This window comes from Protopterus annectens, chromosome 1.part2 (assembly GCF_019279795.1).
Source record: "Protopterus annectens isolate FY-2018-M chromosome 1.part2, PAN1.0, whole genome shotgun sequence".
Classification (NCBI taxonomy): domain Eukaryota; kingdom Metazoa; phylum Chordata; order Ceratodontiformes; family Protopteridae; genus Protopterus; species Protopterus annectens.
Window position 1 is genome coordinate 916,683,331 of NC_056727.1, and position 24,504 is coordinate 916,707,834.

The 24,504-nt window shown below is 44.5% G+C and overlaps 1 protein-coding gene across 1 annotated transcript in view; it reads left to right on the top strand.

Annotated features, from left to right (window-relative positions):
* Nucleotides 1–24,504, top strand: part of LIN9 (lin-9 DREAM MuvB core complex component) — a 2,964,607-nt gene that overhangs the window by 1,674,682 nt on the left and 1,265,421 nt on the right. Inside the window, exon 7 of the mRNA XM_044059638.1 lies at nt 15,946–16,103. Coding sequence (XP_043915573.1) covers nt 15,946–16,103 — 158 coding nt within the window. The remainder of the gene's footprint in view (nt 1–15,945; nt 16,104–24,504) is intronic.

Below are 24,504 nucleotides of genomic sequence, written 5' to 3' on the forward strand. Positions count from 1 at the left end.
CAATGTGGTGATCAAAAGAGAGATTGCTGTCAACCTGTGTTCCCAGATCTCTTATAACATCTTCTGTGTTCAGTGGACCACCATCAATGTGGTAGTTCATGGGTACCGGGTTTTTCCCAAAGGGGATGCCGACACATTTTTTGCCATTGAGTTTAAGGCCATGGTTCTGACACCAGTCGTTGGTCGCAGTGAGACCATTCTGTAGGATGTCAGCATCACTTGGGGAGTTGATAATAGCTCCCAACTTGCAATCGTCTGCGAACTTTGTCAGCCAAGAGTCCCTTTGTGTTGGCCTGGACTTCAGAGAAGTAGATACCAAACAGGAGAGGACCCAGGACCAAACCCTGTGGGACTCCACTCGTGACTAATCGGCAGTCTGACTTGGAGTCAGCTACTTTCACACTGTGGTTTTTATCTGTGAGCCAGTTAGCAACCCACCTAGTGATATAGGAGTTGATGCCAAGCTTAGTGAGTTTTTATATGATTCCTGAGTGGGGAATGGTATCAAAAGCCTTGGCCAGATCAAGGTAGGCTGTATGAACTGCCTTGCCTTCATCCACAGCTCTGGTGACTGACTCAGAGAAGTTGACCAGGCATGATCTACCCTTCACAAAACCAAACTGTGTGGGATCCAGAGTTTGGAGATTCCCTATATCCTTGTTTATTAGGTCCATGATGATGCGTTCCATAACTTTGCATATCATACTTGTCAGGCTAATGGGGCGATAGTTCCCAGGGTCTGTAGTAGCTCCTCCTTTGTGGCTAGGGATAACAGTAGCAGTACGCCATTCATAGGTTCATAGGTTGGTACTAGGCTAACAGCCTTAGGGCCTATACAAGCCTAGCCATAACAATTCCCTGGCTATTTCTTCCCACACTATTTACTTTTCTGGACCCCAGGGACAAAGCCTGAGGTGAGGCTGTGATTGAACAGAGCACACAGGTGAGGTGCCAGTTCACTCTGTAGTTCATGTAGAACACAACCAGGGATATTGTCAGGTCCCATAGAAGCTGCATTCTTGACCTTGGACAGTGCTGTTTTAACCTGTGCAGCAGTAATACTGGGTGCCTGGCAATCTACTGGTATTGTGTTTGGTCCTTTGGAGGGGGGGTAAAGTTGGCACTGAATTTGTCAGCCGGTACACTGGCAATATCTTTTGGCTCGGTATAGGAGGTACCATTGTGCAGTAGCTCAGAGAAAATCTGGGTATTGCCATGGAGATTCTTTACATAACTGTAGAAAGCCTTGTGGTTGTCTTTACTATCTGCTGCAATTCTGTTTTCATACCTAACTTTAGAGGACTTAATGGGGGATCTCAACTTTTTGTTGAGACAGATAAGGGAGTTTTTCCAGTCTTGGAAATTCACCTTATTCCGCATCAGTTTTCTCCTCCTCTTGTAGAGTTTGTTTATGGCAGGGGACCGCCAGATTGGCTGCCTTTTTTCGGAGGAGAGTGTCTTGGTTCTATTAGGTATGGCAAGATCCATGCATTTGTTTATGTGTTCGTACTGTGCATTGGTGTATGATTCTGCAGTCACAACTATTCTGCATTTGCATGGGTGCCATGAAGTTAGCCACCGCTGTTTTTAGGATACCAAAGTTAGCTTTGGAGAAGTTTTTCATGGCGGTTACCTTTGCTTGGAGGGTGGGAGGGATGTGGATTTCCAAGGTGATTAGTTTGTGGTCGGATCTAACCAGGGAGGAGCTGAATATTGGTGTAGAGCAACGGTCGCCCTTGTTAGTCATGACCAGGTCAAGGATGTTGCTACCTCTAATGGGGGTAAGAACAAGCTGGTCCAGGGCATTGGAGTGAATGAACTCCAGGAAATGTTGGGCAAGTGTATTGGTACATGAGTAGTTTACCCAGTTAATGGAGGGGTAGTTGAAGTCGCCTAGGAAGAGAGTGTTAGGTTGGACCCTAATAATCTCCAGCGTACTTAGGAACATGGAGTGTGAGTCTTGGGACATGGTTGGGGACCTATATCAGGCTATGACCTGAATCGCTGTCTTACCCAATGTTAGCTGCACCTGAAGTATCTCTGATGCGTTATGTTGGGCTACCAGTCTGGAGGTGTGCACATCCTTTATGAATATGGAGACACCACCACCTTTGGAGCTTCGGTCTAGGTTCTGGGGCCGAAAGGTGTGGAATGAGTTATAGCCTGGTAGTGCAGGGGTGCTTTCTGCTGCCTTTAACTAGGTCTCTGTTACAGCACAAGTGTTGATGTTCTCCATTTTAAGGAGTGCCTCGAGCGAGTGCATTTTGAGATTTAGACTTCTAGCGTTGAGCAACATGACCCTCAGATTCCATTTGTTTGTAGCTGTTACGGTGGTAATTTGGTCTTTGGAACACTGCCTAAAAAAGGCGCTATAGGGGTGGCAAGAGCCTTGGTCAGTATCCAGAAGCCCAGTGGTGAAAGATGCAGGCCATCTCTGGCAAAGCATCGAGGTCCGTCAATCATGTCATCCCTGGCAGACAGATACTGGATGCCCTTAGAGTGACACCAGAAACTTAGCCAATTGTTGAAATCAATCATTTTCTGCTTGTACTGTGGTATCATTCTGGGTGATGGTAGGATGCTGCTCAGGGCTAGGGTTATACCCACCTGGGCTATGTAATCCGAGAGCTCCTCCATGTCTCTTTTCATGTAGTCCAGGGAGGTACGTCTCGGGTCATTCACATCCACATGTACAATGACAGAGTCATATTTGTACCTGTTGTTGAGTGGCATGCGTTGTGTCAGATCCTGGCACCTGACTGTTACTTTCTCCTTATTCAACCTAGTGAGTGGAACATCAGTGTGCCTCACTGTCGAGTTACCTATGACTAGTGTGTTGGGGATGCTGTTTTGCCTTAGGGGCTTTGGTTGAGTGGCACACTGTTTAGAAGGTTTATGTGTCTCGTGATTAGTGTTGTGTTGTGGTCAAGTGCGTTTCTTCCTTGGAGGGCTCTGCTGCTTGGGTAGATTTGTATTGAGAGCCTCGGTGAAGATGGGTGTGTGGTTTGTGTTTTTATGTGAAGGCAGTGCTGGTGTGTGTTCTGGATGGCTATGTGTTCCAAGTGGTGTGGTGCAAGTGTTGACCTTCTCCTTTTGACCAGCTTTTCCTATCTTGGCTGGAGAATGCGTGGCTTCCAGTTTGGATATATAAGTGCTTCTCTCGGAAGTCTGAGTGTTGGAAGGTAAGAGGAGAGGGTTGTCTGTGTACATGAGACAGTTGCTTTTTCACCATTTCCAATGGTTTCCAAGGTGCTTCTGAAGAGTCAGAAAAAATATATACCAGAAGTCATTATGGTGGCTCCCTTTTGACCCAGGCAAAATTGGTTCTCCCTACTTATGGAATTGGCAAAGGGCATTTATCACAGACTGCATCTACTAATATAGCACAAGAAGAGTTTGATACACCCTGACATCACACCTGCAGTTGACAGCTTGGATGATTCAGTTTTAATACCTTTTAGGCACCTTTTTCACAAGGATGCACAATAGGTGCTAAAGAAGGCAAGAACACAGGCTACCAGAAAGTCTTTATTTTGGCAAATGGAAGAGTTTTCTAGTTAGTGCTTTACCAATCAGAGGAGTCCTGAAAGGGAAGTAGCACCTCTGGTTTAAAAGTATTTGTGTGCATTACTTAGATGGCTTGATGCATGCTTCCATCAAGTTGCATTTTGCAGACAATGTCGGCTTGTCTGCCTATGGATACCCCACTTTCTTTTAGGTTTCTGGTCAAACAGTTTCTGAAAGGAGTGTCAAACTTGAAGCAACCTCACAAGCAAAATTCCTCCACCTCCTTGGGATCTCAAGTTTGTTCTAGAAAAACTGACCTTAACTCCCTTTGAACCAGCCACAAACCAACTTGCAGTTCATTATATGGAAAACTGCTTTACTTGTTGCTCTGAGATCTGCAAGGCAAGTATCTGAGTTGCAGGCTGTCTTGTTTTCCACAGGGATAAGGTTGCATTACACACTAATCCTTGATTCATGCCTAAAGTTGTTTGAGTTTACCTTGAGTCACACCATCAATATTTTAGTTTTCTTTCATAAGTTTATAGTTTCATAGGTGTATACTAGGCTAATGACCACTAGGTTCTTAAAGGCCTAGCTGTGCAACTCAGACATGACCCACAAATTTGATTTATATTTGATTTATAGGGAGTGATTTACTGACTGGTGTCCATCAGAGAAGTAGGAGCCAGGCCAGGGGTGAATTTCTGATTACCTATGCATTGGTCTAAGTTGCACTTAAATAGGGATAGGGAGGAACTCTGCCTCACATGATTGGGAATTCTGAGAAGCATATCTGTCTCTCCAACATGTCCTGTTTAGGTTGCAAGCAAAATTTAGATCTTTTAATCTAGTAGTTCTGATGCTGTTTGTTTTGCAGATAGGCAAAGGATTCATCACAACAAGGTCCAGGAATGCCTTGTATGCCAGGTAAAGATCACCTCTCAGAAGTCTGTATGATACCAAGTAGAGACAGGACTTTGAGGCTATCAGAATATGACATTGTGTTTGCTCTCAGTATCATTTTTCTAAGGAACCTTTGTGGACATGTTAGGTGCTGCATGTGTCTGCTCAAGTACATATCGCAGGTGTTGGGGAGGAGGCATTATACTCTGATGGGCCTGATGAGGGCCAAGTGCAGCAGTATGGTGACCCCTCTCGACCTAGATTCCATGTACCTGCTTATAAGTGGAGCAACATAGAATTTTGTTATTACCTTGGGCACATGTTGGGTAAAAGGTAGGTTACTATCTACATCAGTTCCCTGATCCTTGACTAGTGAATTAACTTTTAAGGTTGCTTTATTGATGGCATAGTTACCCACAGTGGCAGACTTCCCAAAAGCTACTATAATGTATTTCTTGGTATTGAGGTTTAAACCATGGCTTTGGCACCATGTGTTTCTATTAGATCTTCCTGAAAGGTGTTCTTGTCTTGGGAGTGGGGGAGGGGGGATTCAGTGACTGTTCCCAATTTGCAGTCGCCTGCAGACTTGGTTAACCGCAGGTTTTTGACATCCAAGAAATAGATGCCAAAGAGGAATGGGCCTAGCACAGAGCCCTGGAGGACTCCACTAGTGACTGTCCTCTATGTGGAGGTGGCCTCACCGATTCTAATCTTTTGGGTCCTATCCATGAGCCAGCCTAGCTGTCCAGCGTGTTATAAAAGGGTTTTTATGTAGTTCTTTAAGTTTGTTGGCAATGCTTGAGTTGGAGTATTGTATCAAATGCCTTAGCCAGATCTAGGTAGGCAGTGTGCACAGTTTTCCCCTCATCCATCTACATGCATTAGATATGCATAGGCAGCTCATGTACTACCTTGACAGAACCAAGTCCTTTAGGAAGGCTAAACAGCTGTTTGTTTCCTGTACTGAAACTAAGAAAGGCCAACCTGTGTCCAAACAGGCTATATCCAGAAAGTTGTCTTCTGCTATTGTTTTTTGCTATTCTCACCATGGTATAAGTATTTCAGGCAAAGTTCTGGTGCTCTCCCACACCTACATTTTGACTGCTGATTGACATTCTCCTTGGAGAAGGACCATCCATTCCTATGACCATGGACACCTCCCAGCTGGGGTGGGGGGTCGTTACCTGGGACGGACAGTTCAAGGCACATGGATTCTCCAGGAGACCAACCTGCATATCAGCACTCTAGCGATGAGGGCAGTACTTCTAGCATTGCAAGCACTCCACTCACTTCTTCTAAGAACAATTGCCAGTCAGATGGACAACGTGACAGTCGTGTGGTACATCAACAGACAAGCTTGGACCAGGTCTTACCCTCTAAGTGAAGAAGCAATGAGAGTTTGACAATGAGATCTCTCTACCAACCACTTTCTAATCACAGTGTAGATTTGGGGAAGCACCGCATAGTGGCAGATAGGCTCAGCAATTTTATTGATGCCCCACAAGTGGTCTGTGAATCAGTCAGTGGCAAACAAGATTTTCCTCAAATGTGGTCAACCTCGCTGCGACCTTTTGGTAGTTACCAGAAGCTTCATCACAGATGAGACCTACCGACACAAAGCAGGGGAAGTTTGATATACCCCAGTATCAAACAATTTCAACTGCCTGGATAATTCAGTTTTGATACATTTTAGGCACTTCATTTAACAGGTACTAAAAAAGGCAAGAAACCCTGATAGTAGGAAATCTTATATGCAAGAGAGAAAGATTTTCTAAATGATGCCTAATAACCACGGTCCTGTCAGGGATTATGTAGCACTGTTTCAGAAATATTTGCATGACTTACTTTCCCCTAGCCTTTCTTATTCCTTTGTCAATGTACATCTTGCAGCCTTTTCAGTGCATCTGGCCATGGATCCTCCCCTATCTTCTCTGTTTTCCGTAAAACAGCATCACAAGTGAGTTTTGCATCTTAGGCCTTCCAGAAAGCAGGTAACTCATTCCTGAGATCTTAACTTTGTGCAGAAAAGTTAACTATGTCTCTGAACTAGTCCATCAAGCTTATTTAAAGCTCATCACATGTAAGACTGTACTACTAATTGCTCTGATGTGTGCAAGAGGAGTATCTGAGGTGGAAGCTCCCATGGCATGTGAACCCTCTCTGGTCTTCCATAGAGAGAGTTTCACATTAAGATCAGATCACTTATTTATGCTCAGAGCTGTTTCAGAATTTACTTTGAATCAAGCCACCAGTCTTCCATTGTTCTATCCAGATCCGCAGAACCAGTGTGAAATGATTCTACATACTCTGTGCATAGGCAGCTCAGTTACTATCTTGAGGGAACTAAGTCCTTTAGAAAAACAGATCAGCTGTTTAATTCTTATGATGGGACAAAGAAAGGACAACCTTTGTTAAAACACATTGTTAAAGGTGGTTGTTCTCCCTTATTGCTAGAGCTTTGGCATCTTCGATGGCATATTGGAAAGGGGTGGACTCCAGAAGCATTCTAGAGACAGCAACATGGTCCTCTGTACATAGTTTTACAAACCATTATAAACTGTTTTTTTTTCCATGTCCAGGATTGGCTTTGCTGGGAGTATTCTCTAGAGGCTCCTGGATCCTTACCTTTTCTCCTCCCAGGTTGGATAGGCTTTGGTAAACAATCCATATAGGCAAAAGGATACTGCAGCAGTGAGAAAGATGAATGTAGTACAGTTGTGTAAGTTGCACTTACAGTAACAGCAGACGTTCCAATTCTTCATTGCTACATTAACCATACCCACCCTCCATAACCTCTTTTTCTTTTTATAGTTAGTTGTTGAGATGTACTGTTTGATCTGATGTTGAGATAATCATTTCCATTAACCTATGGGTCTCTGTTCCGACTCTTGGAACCAGCCAGCTTCTCTCCGAGCTTTGAGATTCCAGACTTGAGCTCCTCCCTTCTACCGATAATTCTATGCTCCCTCACAGTACCTCGGATCTCGTTTGCTGCACATTCATTTAGCAGCGGGGTTCCTGGGCTGTAGGCTCCTCTGTTATTCAGTGTGAGTGTTACTTTTAAAAATTTCTTGTGCTATTCTTTCTTCTACTTCCATGGCCAACCAGAAACCACTTGGTTTCAAGAAATGCACTTCCTGTGGGCATAATATCCAGTGTCTCTTGCCCACAGGGAGTGTGTTTATTGCCGTGGGCCTGCACATTTGGACTCCTCCTGTGAGGTGTGCAAAGGGTTCCAACCTAGGGCCTGGCTGATAAGAGCAAGCTTGTCCTCAAGGGCTTGATTCCTCCATCTTCTTCATCAGTATCCTTTCCACTTTGGGGGCTCAACCCCCCTCCAAAAAGTCCTGGAGGCCCGGGAGAGCAGGAAGCGTTCACTCACAAGGTCCTCCTTGGAGTTGACCCACTCTGACCCAGGGTCATTGGCTCTTACCTCCTCTACTCTGCCCTGATCATCCTCTATGGCTTCAGGACCAAGTGGCTACTTCTGTGGCTGTCCTGACACCTGTCTCGGCTGCAAGCTCTGCATCGACTGGACAGTTCAGAGGTCTAACTCCCCCTCACCCAGAAGGTCTCAGAGAGCCCCCCTCTTCCCCTTCCTCCAGGTCTTCTTCCCTGAAGCCTTCCTTCCAAGGATGGATTCCTTGAGGCCCAGATCCAGATGGGGCTTGTGTCCACTTTATCCATATCTGGATCAGTGAGGATTTCTCCATTCTGACCAGTAGCTCCTTCTCCGACCCGTTCTTCGGTGTCTGAGCCCTTAGTTCCATTGGTCTCTGGTGCCGGGGTGTTGGAGCTGATTGAGATTCCTTCATCGCCTCCAACTATTTCCTCAAGGAGCTCAGCCATGACCATGTTGATTCCAAGTGTGTGTTTGAGCTGTAGCTTTGAGGATCTGCTCCAGGGGATTGATGTTGCCTCCAAAGTTTTTGCAGCTGTCTCTCCCCCCCGGGGCATTGGCCTTCGAAAGCTCGGCCACAACTCCCCTTTTGGAGCGGGAGGCTTGGGGCCCCCTTGGAGCTGTTTGCTTCTGTGGCTTCAGAACCTGAGGGGACTGCTTTCTGAGGATTGGAGCCCTTCTGCTTTCGAGGTTGTGGAGAGGGTTCTCTCCCACCTGGGAGAGCCTTAGAGTGCACCTACTTGGAACATCACCCTCCCTGTTCTGGTCTGGTGTCTGAGGCCTCAAGCCTCCCACGTAGACAGCCGGATCCAGAAAGCCTCCACAATCCTCCTTGTGCAGATTCCCAAGAGTCTTCCGACACCACCCCGCAGTGTCCACCGTGGAGGTCCCCCGGAAGAAGCTGTGTAACAGGAGGTACATGGATTCCCCCAAGGAATCCCTCACTACCAACACCGATTTTGAGGAAGGCAAAGGATTCCCCCAGGTCGCCACCCAACAAAATCTCCTTTGGAAACATTCTAGAGATCCTACGCCAGAGAGATGGTTGGTCTGCCATAAACCCTTCCCTGGAGGAATTGGTCCTGTGGGAGGCTTTTAAGTCCTGCCCATCTCCCAGCTGTTTGTCTCCCCCTGCCCAGACCCTCTTATTGAGCTAGTATTGACTTAGGGCATGGAAGGAGCTGGATACGGTAGAACTGATGCCCAAGCTGGTGAGCAAGATTTTGAGTGCCCCTTCAGACGAGACTTTTTGGACTAAGGGTATTCCAGTAGATGCTATGTTGGTTGCAGCAGCTCGCACAAGAGAGCTTTTTTGTCCACCCTCCCAACAGAGAATCACGAGAGTTGGACAGATTTGGGAAAACAGTCTATGCCTCTTCCACGTTTACCTTGAGGACATTGAACTATCTATCACATTTTATAAAGCTGCAAAGGGATCTGGTGAAGGAAAGTTCTAACTCGCCCCTGGGTCCATGTCTGCGGAGGAACAAAAGACCTTTCCTCCAGACTGGCCACCCTCCAGTCACTGGCTAATGTGTCCATGAGGTTTATATCTCACGCTGCAGAGGGGACCTCAAGGGCGGCTGGTTCTGGCATTGCCATAAGGTGCCATGCCTGGATGAGGCTGTGTGACTTTGTTGAGCCCTTCAAATAGTCCTTTATTGGTGCCCCCTTTGATGGCTCCACCTTGTTTGGGCCTATGGTTCATGACACACACTCCTACAGCAAAAAGGACGGAAAGACCCCGTCTGCCATCGGGATCTATTTCTCTAAACTACAAAGGTCCTTTTCTAGGAACCAGCATGGGAGTAAAAAGTCGTGGTGACATAAGTCACAGGGTCCTTTTCAGGATGCACTGGGAGATTTTTACCCAGGGGTAGAGGGGGGAACAACCAGAATGGAAGACACCGCTCATGCCAAGGGGGTCTGCAAAAACAAGGGTAACAAGAAATCATCTCTGTTCAACCCTTCCAGCACTCCTGAATGGTTGCCTGGCTGCTTTCCTATGGAGACAGTCGAAGGGGAGGGCACTTCTGCCTGCATCTAGCAGCCTGGGAGGCCATCACAAATGATTGGTGGGTGCTAAGGATCGTATCCAGAGGATAACTACATTCCCTTTTTTAGAAACTCTCAAAGAAATTGCTTCTCTGATGTTACACCCAGTCAGAGGGAGGATGTAGCCTTAGAAATAGAAAAACTTAAGCAAAAGTTTCATCCAAAATGTCCCCTCTCCCCCAATCAAGTCGGATCAGGTGTTTACTCTAGTTTCTTTTTAGTGCCCCAAAAAAATAGGGGACTTGTGGCCGATTTTGAATCTGACCACCTTGAACAAGTCAGTGAAGCACATGAAGTTCAGGATGTTCATGATTCAGTCCATCTTGCCTCTTCTGAAGATGAATAATTGGATGTGCTCTGTGGACCTGAAGTACGTGTACTACCACATAAAGATGGACAGATGCTCCAGGCAATATCTACTTTTCAGACTAGGAGCCAGTCACTACCAATGCAGATCACTCCTGTTTGGCCTCACCATTGCCCCTAGGGTGTTCAATGTTTGGCAGTGGTGGCAGCGCACCTCAGACTGCAAGGTTTCCAGATTTATCTAGACAACTGGCTTCTGACTGCATCAACCAAACATGTACTGATTCAGGCCAGGAATTGCCTTTTATATCTGGCCGCTCTTCTAGGAATCGGTCTGTATTCGGAAATCTCAGCTACAACCAGTTCAGATTATAGACTTTATTGGAGTGTGTCTGGACACAAGGGTATCTCAAACCTTTTCTAACTGTGGAGAGAATTATGATTTGAGGCTTCAGGTCAGACAGATTCTGGCCATCCCTACTCCTCCAGCTAGCTTGATTCTGAAGAGTGTTGAGCTTTGTGGTGGCCACTATATCTCTTCTATGTACTGTGTGCCTACACATGCAGATCCTGCAATGGGCATTAGCGGTCTAATGCTCTCTGCACAGGAATCCCTTGAATTTTCCCATCAAACACTCCCGAGTGTGCAAGGATTTGCTGCTTTGGTGGCTTCACTTTACAGATATTTCTCAAGGACGGCCATTTTGTCCTTCTTCCCCCAAATGCCATGGTGACCACGGACACCTCCTAGATGGGGTGGGGGGCATTATCTGGGTCAGACGGTTCAAGGCACATGGACGCCCCAGGAGACCAACTTGCATATCAACATACTGGAGATGAGGGTGGTTCTTCTAGCGTTGCAATATCGTCACACCTTTCTACCTCCAGGGACTATTGCTGTACAAACAGACGATATGGTGGTGTGGTGCATCAGGAAACAGGAAGGAACCAAGTCCTACCCACTATGTCGGGAAGTAGTGAGGGTGTGGCACTGGGCGATCATTACCAACCGCTTTCTGCTAGCAACACACATTCCGAGAGAGTCCAACATGTTCGAGGACAGACGCAGCCAAGTGTTACTCATGCCTCACTAGTGGTCTCTAATTCCATCAACAGCAAAACTGACCTTCCAGAATTGGGCTCAACCTTGCCGGAATCTGTTTGTGTCCACTCTCAACAACAAATGCATCAGGTACTTTGCCTGCCTTGATTTCCCTCTCAGGGACACTCACCTAGACGCACTGTAGTCCATGCTTGGCCTCCCAGTCTTCTCTACGCCTTCCCTCCTCTGTCATTAATTCCCAAGTTTTTACAGATGTGTCTCAGGTTGAAGAGCAAGACGGTCCTCATTGCCCCTTTCTGGCCCCAAAAACCTGGTTCACCCTTCTTTGGTCTCACTTGATTTGCCTGCTGTTAAGTTTGAAGCTGATTCCGGACCTTCTTTCCCATCTGTCAGGGAATCCTCACCCAGACCTTCAGGGTTTCAAGCTAACTGCGTGGTTTCTCCATTTCTGATGATGACTAGATGTCCCAGGCTTTCTTCCCCTGTCCAAAGGATTCTGATCACATCACTTTGGTTTTTAACTTGCAGGATTTATAAAAGTAAATGGAGTCATTTTGGATTTTCTGGCATCCCTTTTCCATGATGGTGCCAGCTGTTCTACTGTCAAGGCCCAGCTTGCAGCCATTTTCAATTTTCATTTAGGCTTAGACTTTCTTCCCCTTTCATCATCAGAACTTTGTAAAGCCTTCTTTAGAGGTACCTTTTTGTTTTGTCCACTGATCAAAGACCCTACCCCTCCATGGGACCTGACTATGGTTCTGTAAGAATTGGTTCATCCCTCTTTTGAGTCTAGTGGCTACAGTTAACTTAATATTTCTGTCTTGGAAGACCCTTTTTCTAGTGGCTATCACCTCCGCAAAAAGAGTGTCTGAACTTCAAGGTCTTTCCTCTAAATTCCCATACTTAATTTTTCACAAAGACAGGGTAACCTTACATATGAAGCCATCCTTTTTGTCCAAGGTAACCAGAGAGAGGAACATTAATCAGTATGTTAATGTTCCTGTCTTTTTCCCTAATTAGCAGAATAAAGGAAAGTACACCCTTCATCTGCTGGATGTACATAGGCAATTACGTTTCTACTTTGACAGAACCAAATCTTTCAGGAAGTTTGAGCAGTTGTTTCCTTCACTGAGGAAAAGAGAGGAAAATCCATTATGAACGTTACTCTGTAGATGGTTGACTGTATTTCCTTTGTATATTTAGCCAGAAACATACCGTTGCCAGGTCCTGTTAAAGCTCATTCTACAAGGTCTATGGCGACATCTCAAGCCTTCTGGTCTAGGGTTTTGATTGAAGATATTTGTGCTGCAGGTACATGGTCAAATCCTCAATATTTGTCTCTCATTATAAGTTGGATACTGTATCCAGAGCCAGGAGTGCCTTTGGCTCTGCCGTACTCCGGAATATTCCTCCATGAGAGCCATCCGGGTTTTTTTCGGTAGCTGGGGACTCTGTCCCACAGGTTAATGGAAATGAAGATGACAACATCAGATAAAGACGGTATGTCTTACCATAACATTCCATCTGTGTTGGCCATCTTCATTTTCATTAACCATCCCTCCCCCTTTCCCCTTCCAGTCTTTGGGAGACCTGGTGAAATTTACAGAGGACCCTTTGCTCTTTCGAGTTGAGCTCCTGACCTTTTCTGTTAGGGTTTTGGATGGTTGGCCTTTTTATAGGGTAAAAAAAAAAATTGTTGTTTTTTATACTTGGGGCAAACTCAATCTGAGGTAGTGTGGGGGAGTGGGGCATTATGGGTAGAAGAGAGGAGCTCAAGTCTAGAATCTCAAGCTTGGAGAGCGGACAGTCTATTCAAATGGTTGGAATTGAGATCCACAGGTTAATGAAAATGAAGCTGGACAACACAGATGGAACATTATGGTAAGACACAACTTCTTTTTATTTACTGTTGTATCTTTAATGGTTCAGTATGAGTAGGCTCTTTCTTTGTAGGAAAGACAGTTTTGAAGATTTGTATACTCTGACAAATGATTTCTCTCCAAACTGCTGATAACTCAGCAGTCAAAGTGTAGGTGTGGGAAGGAGATAGTTTTGTGAAGCTGGCTGGTTGTATCATAGGCAGGATACAGCCTATGTAGGTAAAAGGCTACTGCAACAATGAGGAATTTGAACATCTACTGTTATGGTAAGTATAACTTACAAAACTGTTCTTTCTCCTAGAGATACAGAAGGACTCTTCAAAGATACTTCTGGTAACTCCCTTTTGGTCCCAATAGTGTTTGCCAGGGACAGTTACCACACCCATCCTCAGTGAGTGGATCTGCTGATAACAGGAGAAGGGATCAGTGATCCACCACAACCTGTGGGAACTACATCTGTCTGCATGATAGGTTTTTGGTCACATTTAGGCATTTTTTTCCTGAGGATATGCAACAATTGTTAAACAAGGCTGGAAAGTCTGCTACTAGAAAATCATATTTGGCAAAATGGAGAAAAATTCCTAGCTGGTGCCACAGAAGAGGCCAGCACTATTCCAGAATGGAGGGTCCCCATCTAGTTCTCCAGTACCTGTGTGAATTGCTCAAATCAGGCCTATGATACACTTTTTTATGAAGGTGCATCTGTCTGATATTTCAGCATGTCTGCTAGTGGATCCCCCTTTTATCTCTGTTCCATGTAAAGCAGTTTCTGAAAGGGGTGTTATGTATCTGACCACCTAGGAAATTGGTGTCTTCCTGGAATCTTGATTTTTTTCTTTTTTTTTTTTTATTAGAAAAGTTAACTGTTCCTACATTTGAACCAATTTTAGAGGCTGCCTGTGAGGTTCTTGAGATAGAAGACAGTTTTGCTTACTGCTCTGACTTTGGCTAGAAGCGTATCTGTGTTACAAGCCCTCATGACTGACTAGACCTTTTTGATCTTTCACAGGGACATGTTAACTTTAAGAACCAGCCCTTTCTTTTATGGCCAAGGTTGTGTCTGGATTTACTTTCAGTCAGTGTATTCATCTCCATGTTCTTTCCTGAATCCAAAAATGTGAGAGAGAATTCTACATACTTTGGATGTCCACAGGCAATTCTAGTACTACTTGGACAGGACTAATTACTTCAGAATTTCTGACTAGCTCTTTATTTCTACTGATGGATAGAATGAGAGAGTTATTTTGAAATGGTCTCCTTTGACATTGGTTGTCCCTTTTTCAGTCCGTTTCTTTTATTCTCACCATGGAAAGACCCCCCCCACCACCACCACCACCACTACTTCAGAAAGCCAAGGCTCTCATTACTCGAGCTGTGGCCCTTTTTTGAGCTTTTTGAATAGAGGTGGAATCTAGGGCTATTTTAGAGGTAGCAACTCTCTGTCATCTGTACATTCCTTTACTAAATATTACAAAACTGACTCATTTTCCAGGGCCAGAACTGGATTTGCTAAGTCTATTCTTCAAGGGCAAAAAACGTTTTTAAAACGTTCATGCTTTTACATTGGAAAAACGGAGCGCAAGCTCAAAAATAGAATAAGTGAACACCTTAGGAATATCAGGGATCAATGCCCACTTAAAGCACTTGCTAAACATATAAGGCACTATAATGAACATAAATTCACGTTTGTTATATTAGAATCAATATCTCCCTCAGTTAGAGGTAGAGCATGGCCTTATTTACTGGAGAAAGCAGAATTAAGTTGGCAAATCCAACTAGACTGAATTCATTGGCCAGGCTTGAATGACAGCCAGTCAAGTTCCAGTTTATTAAAACTTGAAAGCTTTGAAAAGATAAGATTTGATATTGCTAAATATTAAATGTCCGGTATTTAATACCTAAATTATTTATCCACACATTCAGTAGGCTAGAGTTTGATGGCTTAAGTATTCTTTTTGCATTTTAGGATTTTAAAACAACTGCTTTTCATGTTTAGATTACATGACAAACTATAGTAATATTTATGTGATTTTATAAATGAAGCTTTTGATTGTGTTGTATTTGCATAGCATGGCATTATTTATGTGGTTTTATGCATGTAGTTTCTTACTGTGTTGTACTTGCATTTTTTAAAAAAAGAGTGGCCCTTTAAAAACGTTTTTGTAGATAAATGGAGTAGAGGAAGTGAGGTCACAAGTTTTACCTTTTAAAAGGATGTTGAATGTAAAGTACTTTGATGAAATTCCTGTATTAATGTTTTAAGGGATGAAAGTGCTTACATTTTGAATTTGGATTAAACTTGGAGTTCAAAGTTGGATTTATCTCTGCTTGCTGCATCACTGTTATTTGCTGCATTGTGTTTGAATTTGGGCTACAATTTTGCTTGCTGCACTACACCTGGTGTGAGCTTTTTCTCTTATACCAACTTGGCCTTCCACTGGCTTGAACATACGGTGCACATGGATGGTGCCTAAAAGCTTTTCTGAACTGGTTAGACATATGATCCATTGATATGTCCCATATCTGTTTATTCTATTGCAACAGTGATCTATTTGAACATCTAGTGTTTTGATAAATTCATGTACACAACTGTACTTTACTGGCTTAAGAGCATGTCCCAGAGACTTCCTAACAAGGGAAAAAAGAAATGAAAAATCAAAACAAAAATGTGAACATCTACTAGAGAATCATTTTTTTCTTTACTGTTTTGGCTTCTTGGCTGTTTAGATATCAACTTTAAAATTGATTGTAGAGATTTTTTTAAGAACAGTTTGAACTAGCTGTTTATGTATGTAGCTGTAGTAGAATTTTACTTATCTTGTGAATTACAGGTGTTCATTAGCATTCTTTGAAGAGGAACGAGCAGCACTACAACAGAAAAGGCAAAGAATTAGACTATTGCAGCAGAGAAAGGTGACTGATGTTTCACAATTTAAAGATCTTCCAGAAGAGATTCCACTACCCCTTGTTATTGGGACCAAAGTCACAGGTACAGATCATTTTTGTTGTAGAAAACTGGTACAATATGCTGGCATCAGTGTTAAAGCACATTTTGTTTGGCACTCCAACGGAGACTTGCAAACGTGAGGGTGCTGATCAGTGACCACATAACCATAATTTGTTTAAATTATCTGCCAGAATTTCTTGCAAGCATGAGCCAGATTTATTAATTGTAGCTACTTACAAATATACCTAGTGCTTTTGGTGCTTATCACAAGTATCACTCCTCCCTGAAATTGTTGGCCTGGCACTTGAACATCTTGCAAGAAGAGAAGTTATGATTTTTCATTCTCTTTTCAACGAGAAAAAAAAGGCTGACACCTTTGATACAAGCAATTGTTTTGTGAGTTAATTTGTGTATATGTGCTGACTGAGTTACTATTACAGTATTCTTAAAAGATGTGTTGTAGCTTGCTGATGTCCGGCCAGGTTACTAAAGCTTTACCTTCCTACAACGTATGTCTGGATGATGACCTCAGCTCATGGAGGTATAAAGTTGGACATGCATGCGAGATCCTCAGATTGGCTCACCCCCAGCCTGAATACAGGTCATTGGCACCCAATGGAGTGTGATCTTTTTGATTGCTAGGTACCGCAGCTTTGCTTGTCAGATCAGATAAGTGCCCTGCTGGGATTCCTTCCTTTCTAAACTTTTGACTGTTTTGCTAGGATGGGATAAATTTGAGTGTGGTAGACAAATTCCTTGTAAAGACTGCATGCTAAATGCCTGTTTTGTCCAGGCCCTGAATACAACTATAAAGCCTGCTTCATCTGTCAGTTATTTGTTCCTACAACCCTACAGTCTAGGTTAGCCACACTTAATACATTACTCAAGACCCAATGTCTGAAATGCGTGGGCATGTCCACCATGTCAAAAGGCCTGGACATTGGCCTCCCACGTAAGAAAAAACTTAGATGATGTAGAGAGGATTCTCCTTCCATCGTCTCAGAATCAGACTTAGAGGTGGTCGAACCCATGATATGCCAATCATCTTCAAACAAGCAGACTACTACACCTCTCCCAGTGGCTAGTACAGCTCCTTAGGCCTTGCAGATGACTGAGTCCCCAGATGAACCACGACTTATCTCAGAGGGCCTCAAAGAAACTTTGATACTTGTGCGGGAAGAGATTCTTGGTCGTTGATAGAAATGTGCCAAGGCTCAGAACCCCCTAAGTTGCTCCAGATGGATACCACCCATAAGAAGAAAAAATAAAAACTTAAGCACTTGATGTCCCCTTCTGCATCCAGGGAGAAAGAATGGATTAATTTTTCTTAGGAGTTATTCAAGGCAGTTATGTTTCTGAAGCCACCTTCTTTTGTGACTCAGCTTTCTCAGGCTACACAACACAAACAGGCCTTAGATTCTTTCTCCTCTGATGAGAAACCTGACAAGGGATTCTGATCCTTCTCTCAACTACTCTTCCCATTTACACTGTCCAGAGCAGATTTCCTCTGATGATGGAGTTTTCTCTCTCTCTCTCTCTCTTTCTCTCTCTCTCTCTCCAGATTCCCCATTGGAAGAGGCCTTCTTTGGAGAAACCTTACAAAGCTTGATGAAGTATTTTGACTGGCAATCCAGACAAGTCTGCAAGGTGCAAAAGAGATACTACAACTTATTACGGATGGGCACTCGTGCTTTGTCTCCAATGCTAGATGCTTACCTAGATGTATTTTAAGACAGTTCTTTGGCACCTGAGTCTTGGCCTCCTGCTCCAAAAAAGCCACATAGTTTATCAAGAACTTTGTAGAACCTAATGTACCTCTACAAAAACCCTGTGGCATACCCAGCTGCAGTGTCTCTAGTTTCAGACAAACCTTCCAAGCTTCTCCTTGGCATTTATGTTCTCCCTAATGACAAGAACAGTTGAGCAATGGACAGGTAATGTATGAAAGTGTATACTTCCTCTATTTTTAGCTTTCAGAGCTATAAACTACCAAACTCAAATAACCAACTACTTTCTCTCTATGCTATAGTCCTTAAGCAAGACCATCACAGATCCTCAGACACTGAAGTCAAAACAACATATGCAGTCTCTAGTGGCCAATGTTTCTCAAATACCCAGGCACAGTATAAAATGCAGCTATGATGCTGCGGATGCCTTTTTCAGGGTGGGCAGCTGCTGGCTTAATGATTAGGTGGTATGCCTAGCTATGAGGCCAAACTATTCCAGAAGATTTCAAGTCTAAGATTCTCAATTAAAACCTCCGTTTTGGGTGTCAAACTGCCAAGTCTCTTCAATGCTTTGCAGGAACACAGGGCAAGACAATGAAAAGATAGCCATTAGATTCTGCTGTCTACATTTCCCAGGTACCATAGACATTATCCAGCAAACTCTACTTTCTTTCCCCGGAGAGAGATTTTGGAATACCTCATAGGCAAAGGAAAATTCTTAAGAAAAGATTCCCAGAAAAATCTCCACAGGATACTTCTCCTAGGAGGCCTCAGTTTGGTAGTACACCTCTGTGACTATATTCCACCTGTGTCCCTCTCCAAACCCTACTCCTGCACTTCTCTTTCAAAAAGACTCTCTCTCTCTCTCTTGTCCTTTCTGGCAAGCAATAACCTCAAACAAGTATGTCTTAAGCATTATCTAGGAGGGTTACTCTATGTCTTGGGAAAACAGAGCAACTCCTGGGGGAATACTTCCACCTCCTCTCAACCAGATACACCTGCTAAACTCAGTCGTGCAGTACTTACTGGCACCACCGGGAACCATAGAAGAGATACCTCCAACCAGTTTAGGAAAGGAATTTACACAAAGATCTTTCTTCTGAGGAAAGAGGGCCAATGGAGACCTATCCTGGATCTCTCCCAGCTAAACACCTTTCTGAACGTCCCCTCTTTCAAAATGCTGACTTTACAAACTCTTCTACCCTTCCTATTTCCTGAAGATTTTCTGGTGTCCTTAGACCTAAAGGATGCTTATCTTCGTATTTCCATCCAAACCTTCCTGCAGAAAATTTCTCAGGTTCTTTACTGGGTCATCACATTTTCAGTCTACTGTTTTGCTCTTTGTTCTTTTTGCAGCTCCAAGGGTTTTCACAAAGTATCCTGTACTTACAGTGACGTATATTCCCTCTCAGCAGAACATATTTGCATACTTTCTAAACTGGGACATGGAGGACTCTCATGAATTGGTCCTTCAACCCAGAGGTTTTCAAATCCATAATTCTCAGATGGGGCACTAACCACATAGCTCTCTTTGCCTCCTCCAAGAATCATCTGATGTCCTTCTATTCCTATGTTGCAGTATTCTTGGTGTGGGATTTCCTGCCTCAGGTGACCCGAATGTCGGCTCCTGTACAAAAGCTTCAAGCTTGGCTGTTGTAGTTGCATGGGTCATCACACATAGGACCATAAACTAGGGACCTTAAATGTGAGATCTGCATGCAGAGACCTCAGAACTTTTCAGCTGCAGATGACCGTCACATTGTGTGGTTTGCTCCTTCACCACAAGATGTCTAAAAGCTAAGTACCCATTAGGATTTTTTCTTTTCATCTCTAGCTAAAGCTTTGTTTGTTGTAGTAAATGTTATCCGATGTCAGCAAAAAAGGGCAAATGCCAATGCAGGTGCCAGATACCCCATAAAGATATGCACGACTGCTGCGTTTTTTGCCTAGGCCAAGAACACGATCACACCACTTGCTCTAAGACCCTACTCTGCCGTCTAGCTGCACTTAATCTATACCTAGAAAACAAGTGACTTCAAAAATTAGTGCTAAGGATGGATTCTGTTTCGGAAGCCCCAACTGAACCTCCATGGACGAAGGCCAAGATTCCTAGGACCACTTCCACTGCTTGTCCGCTTTCGGGCACCCCTCCAGCTACTGATTTAGGAGTTGAGGGATGTCTGACAGATCAGTTTACTTTGACGGCGACCTTTGAGGAAGCCACTTCGCAGTTGATGACAAGCACGTCCACAGGGCTTACGCAGACATCGGCTACCATCGAGTTCGAGGAGGAACCAGACATAGCCGGGCCTCCGACCGGGATCCCTCCTCCGGACACCACTACCCTTAGCCAGGCATCCAATTCCAGGCCTATGCCTAAGATTGCCCCAGTTAAAAAGAAACAGAAAATCAAACATCTGGCTACAAGTGCCGAAGGCCTACCTGATTGGCAGTCCTTCACCTCATCTCTGATGCAGGCCTTCATGGCCATTAGGCCCTCAGCCTCATCTCTAGATACTCTCCTTCTCCTCAGCCCTAGGCCTGCCCCTGGCTCCTCTCTTCCACCACGTACTTTATAAGACAGGGAAGAAGAGCAAGAGACTTCTTATTCATCTTCTGATGAATCAATATCTTATACCTCCCAAATAACCTCTCCTCAAGAGCATTGCTCACCAGATGAAGAATCCATTGAAGGGGACTCCCTTCCAGAGAATATCACCTTTGGAGAGACTATAACCAAAATGAAGGTATACTTCAAATGGGACGCCTCTCAAATGTCTAATACTCAAGAAAGGTATTTTGAGCTGTTACAAGTGGAATCTCCCTCTCATTCTGCCATTCCTCCTTTCATCCCTGTTTATTTAGATGCCTTTTCCTCTGCATCTAGGACACCAAACTCTTAGCCACCTGCCCCTAAGAGGCCAGATCGCTTCTACAAAGTGTCTGATGACCAGAAATTTCTATTCAAACCACGTCTGGCAGACCCTGCTGTGATTGCTGTATCACCTGATAATCTAGACTGATTCAGTCTGCCTCTCTCTTACCTACAGATAAGGACAGCAAAACCTTGGATAGAACTGGAAAGAAAGTTTACACCTTTTCCACACTGGCCTTTAAAGCCATCAGCTATCAAACCCATATGACCAAATATGCTCTGGACTTTGTCGCTCAAGCCTCTACTCTGCTGGTTGCTACTCCAGACTGCCCCACTAAGTCTGACATCTCTTTCAAGCTATCTCTGGCTACCCAAGTAGCCAGGCACTCCATTAGATGTAGTTGTGATGCTGCAGAGGCCTCTGTATGATTTGCAGCCTCTGCCACTGTACTTTGAAGATATTCTTGGCTACGCCTGTGACACTTACCAGAGTACTTCAAGTCTAAAATCTTAGATGCCTCTCTGGACCCTAACTTTTTGCTTGGAAAACAGTCAGCAGACATTTTCAAAAAACTACAAGAAAAGAGTAAGGAATTGCAAGACATCAAACATCATCTGGTGACTCCTATTCCCAAATATTAAAGGAATTACCCTGCCAAAGCCACCTTTGTCAGAAGAAACCCAGCCTCAGCTGGACCTACCTCTTTCAGACACAGAAGAGGGGTCAGAAGACAAACCCCTTCCCTTCCAGGCCAGCTGTCTCACAGACCCCCACTAGACAGCCCTTTCAAGACAAAGGACGACTCAACAATGTGTGATTGCCTTGCCCACTTCCTCCTTTCTGCCTGCCTCTCCCACTGCCTCCTCTTTTGGAAAACCATCACCATAGACAAATGGGTTCTGGTTATAATTCAAAAAGGATACTTCCTCTCTTGGAAAGAAAGGCCACCCTTAAGGGGTGTCCTCCCCCCACAGAAATCAGAGACCCCTCTTCCCACATATTCTGCAAGATGTTCTGAACCTGGGCACAATGTAACCTGACCCTCCAGGGCAGGAAGGAAAAGGCTTCTATTTAAGAATGTTTCTGGTCCCGAAAAAAGATGGGCCATGGAGACCCATTCTAGACCTTTCCTTTTAAAACCTATTCTTAAAGGTTCCCACCTTCAGAATGTTGTCCCTACAAAATGTACTTCTTCTTAAACCAGCCCAGGCTTTCATGGCCACACTCGACCTGAAAGAAGCCTATCTGCACATACCCATTCAACCTTCCCACAGGAAATTCTTACGCTTTTCTGGACCCTCCTCTGACTTCCAATTTACTGCATTGCTCTTTGGTTTGTCCACTGCTGCCAGAGTGTTCACAAAATACCTGGCACCTGCCATAGCCTATTGCAGAACACAAGGGATTCAAATTTACCCCTACCTGGACAACATCCTGATCCTAGCAGATTGCAAGGAAATCCTGCTAATCCATCTAAAGTTCACCATTTGCCTACTTCAAAGACTGGGGTTCACCCTCAGCTTCCCAAAATCTTCCTTGACCCCAGAACAAGACAAAACATTTCTGGGTTGTAGGATCAGGGCAGACATAATGAAAGCCTTTCTTCCCCAGGACAGTCAGCTCCCTGTCCTCCCACTTCAAAACCTTCTGCAGACCCAACAAATAACTGCAAGGCAATTCCTACGAACCCTGGGCATAATGGCAGCCACCATACCCATGCTACCACTAGCCAGAATGCACATGCAAAAGCTGCAAAGGTATCTAAAAAATGTGTGGTCACAACACCAGCATCCTTTAGAGAAAAAAATCACACACTTGCTTTGCCTACAGTCAGAGCTAAAGTGGTGGATTCAGCAAATTCAACTGAACCTGGGCATTCCACTGCAGTTACCTGCCCCAAACCACTTGATGCATACAGATGCATCAGACCTAGGATGGGAAGCCACAATGTCAAACTACAGGGTTCAAGCAAAGTGGCACCCTTCCATAAAGAACAAACATATCAGCATGAGGGAAATGACAGCAGTCCTTCTTGCACTGAAAACATTCCTTCTGCTCTTACAACCAGGTGTTCTCCAAGTAATAACAGACAACACCACAGTTATGTGGTACCTCAACAACCAGGGAGGGACAAAAGCATACCACCTCTGCAGACTAACCTTACTAATCTGGGACCTAACCTCACAACACAGCTTGTCCCTGCAGGTGTCCTACATCCCCTCACAGGACAACAAGCAAGCAGACGTTCTCAGTAGGACATCCTCTCTGAATCACGAATGGATGCTGGACAGGAATGTGTTTCTAGATATTGTCCACCAGTGGGGCACACCTCAAGTAGATTTGTTTGCCTCTCCCCAGAACAGACAACTGCAGAATTTCTGCTCCAAAACTCACTCCCCACTAGCATATAGCATTTCTTGGAAGGGGAGGCTTCTTTATGCCCTTCTACCCTTCCCATTAATTCAAAATGTCCTCCTTAAATTCAGGAGAGACAAACCAAAAAGTCTTGCTGGTGACCCTCTACTGGCCAAGGCAGCACTGGTTCCCCCTACTTCTCAATCTAGCCAAAGGCAGTCACTACAACTTACCCCACAAGGTGGCCCTTCTAACACAACAGAAAGGAGCTCTCATTCACCCACACTTGCAAATGTTGGCACTGACACTGTGGGTGATAAACTTCTAATTTCCTTCAGGCACCACTACTCAGAGGACATGCTTTCAGTCCTGAGGGAGGCCAGGAAACCTAGTTCAAGGAAATCTTACCTAGCTAAATGGGAAAGATTTTCCAAATGGTGTCTGGGCAAGGGCAAGGGCAGGGATCCATGCATCACAGATCCACCCCTAGTTCTTGCTTATATGTGTCAGCTAGTTAAGGGGGGCTTTCATACTCTTCAATGAAAGTCCACCTTTCAGAAATCTCAGCCTGCCTACCTCTAGACCCTCCCCTACTAGCCAGGCTTGATGTTAAGCTATTCTTAAAATGGTCTTGCACATCAGGCCACCAAGAAAACCCTTCCCACCACCCTGGGACCTGAATTTCATCCTTGAAAAACTAACACAGTCTCCTTTTGAACCTGCCAGAATGGCCACTCTGTAAATGTGCATATGGAAGACAGTTCTGCTAGTGGCTATAACGCCAGCCAGAAGGGTATCAGAATTACAGGCCCTAATGTCCTGCACTCCATACACTACCTTCCAGAATGACAGGGTAACCCTACAGACCAACCCTTCCTTTATGCCCAAAGTGGTCAACGATTTGTCCCTAAACCAATCCATTCATCTACCCACCTTCTTCCCTTCTCCCACCAATGAAAGTTAGAGGATATTCCACTCCCTAGATGTACACAGACAGCTAAGGTTTTACCTAGACAAAACCAAATCCATAAGGAAATCCAATCAGCTCTTTATTTCCTTCCACCCCAGGGCTCAGGGCAAGGCAGTCTCCAAACAAAACATTGCATGTTGGATTAGAAACGCTATTTGCCAATGTCACTCTCTCTATGGCAATCAACTCCCACAGGGTGTAAAAGCTCACTCTACCAGGGCAGTAGCATCCTCCAGAGCCTTCCTAAAAGACCTGGATACTGCATTCATCCTGGAAGCAGCCACATGGTCCACCATTCACACTCTAGCCAAACACTGCAAGTTAGACAATATCTCCAGAACATGTGCAGGTTTTGCCAGAGCAATTCTGCAGGGCTTTGTGGAGTCAGCTTCTTCTACCCCCTCCCTTCCTTCCTTCTAAGCTGTGGTACTCCTTCCTTCCTTCTAAGCTGTGGTACTCTCCCACACCTAGAATACTGCAACATAGGAATAGGAGGACATGGAATAGTTGTGTAA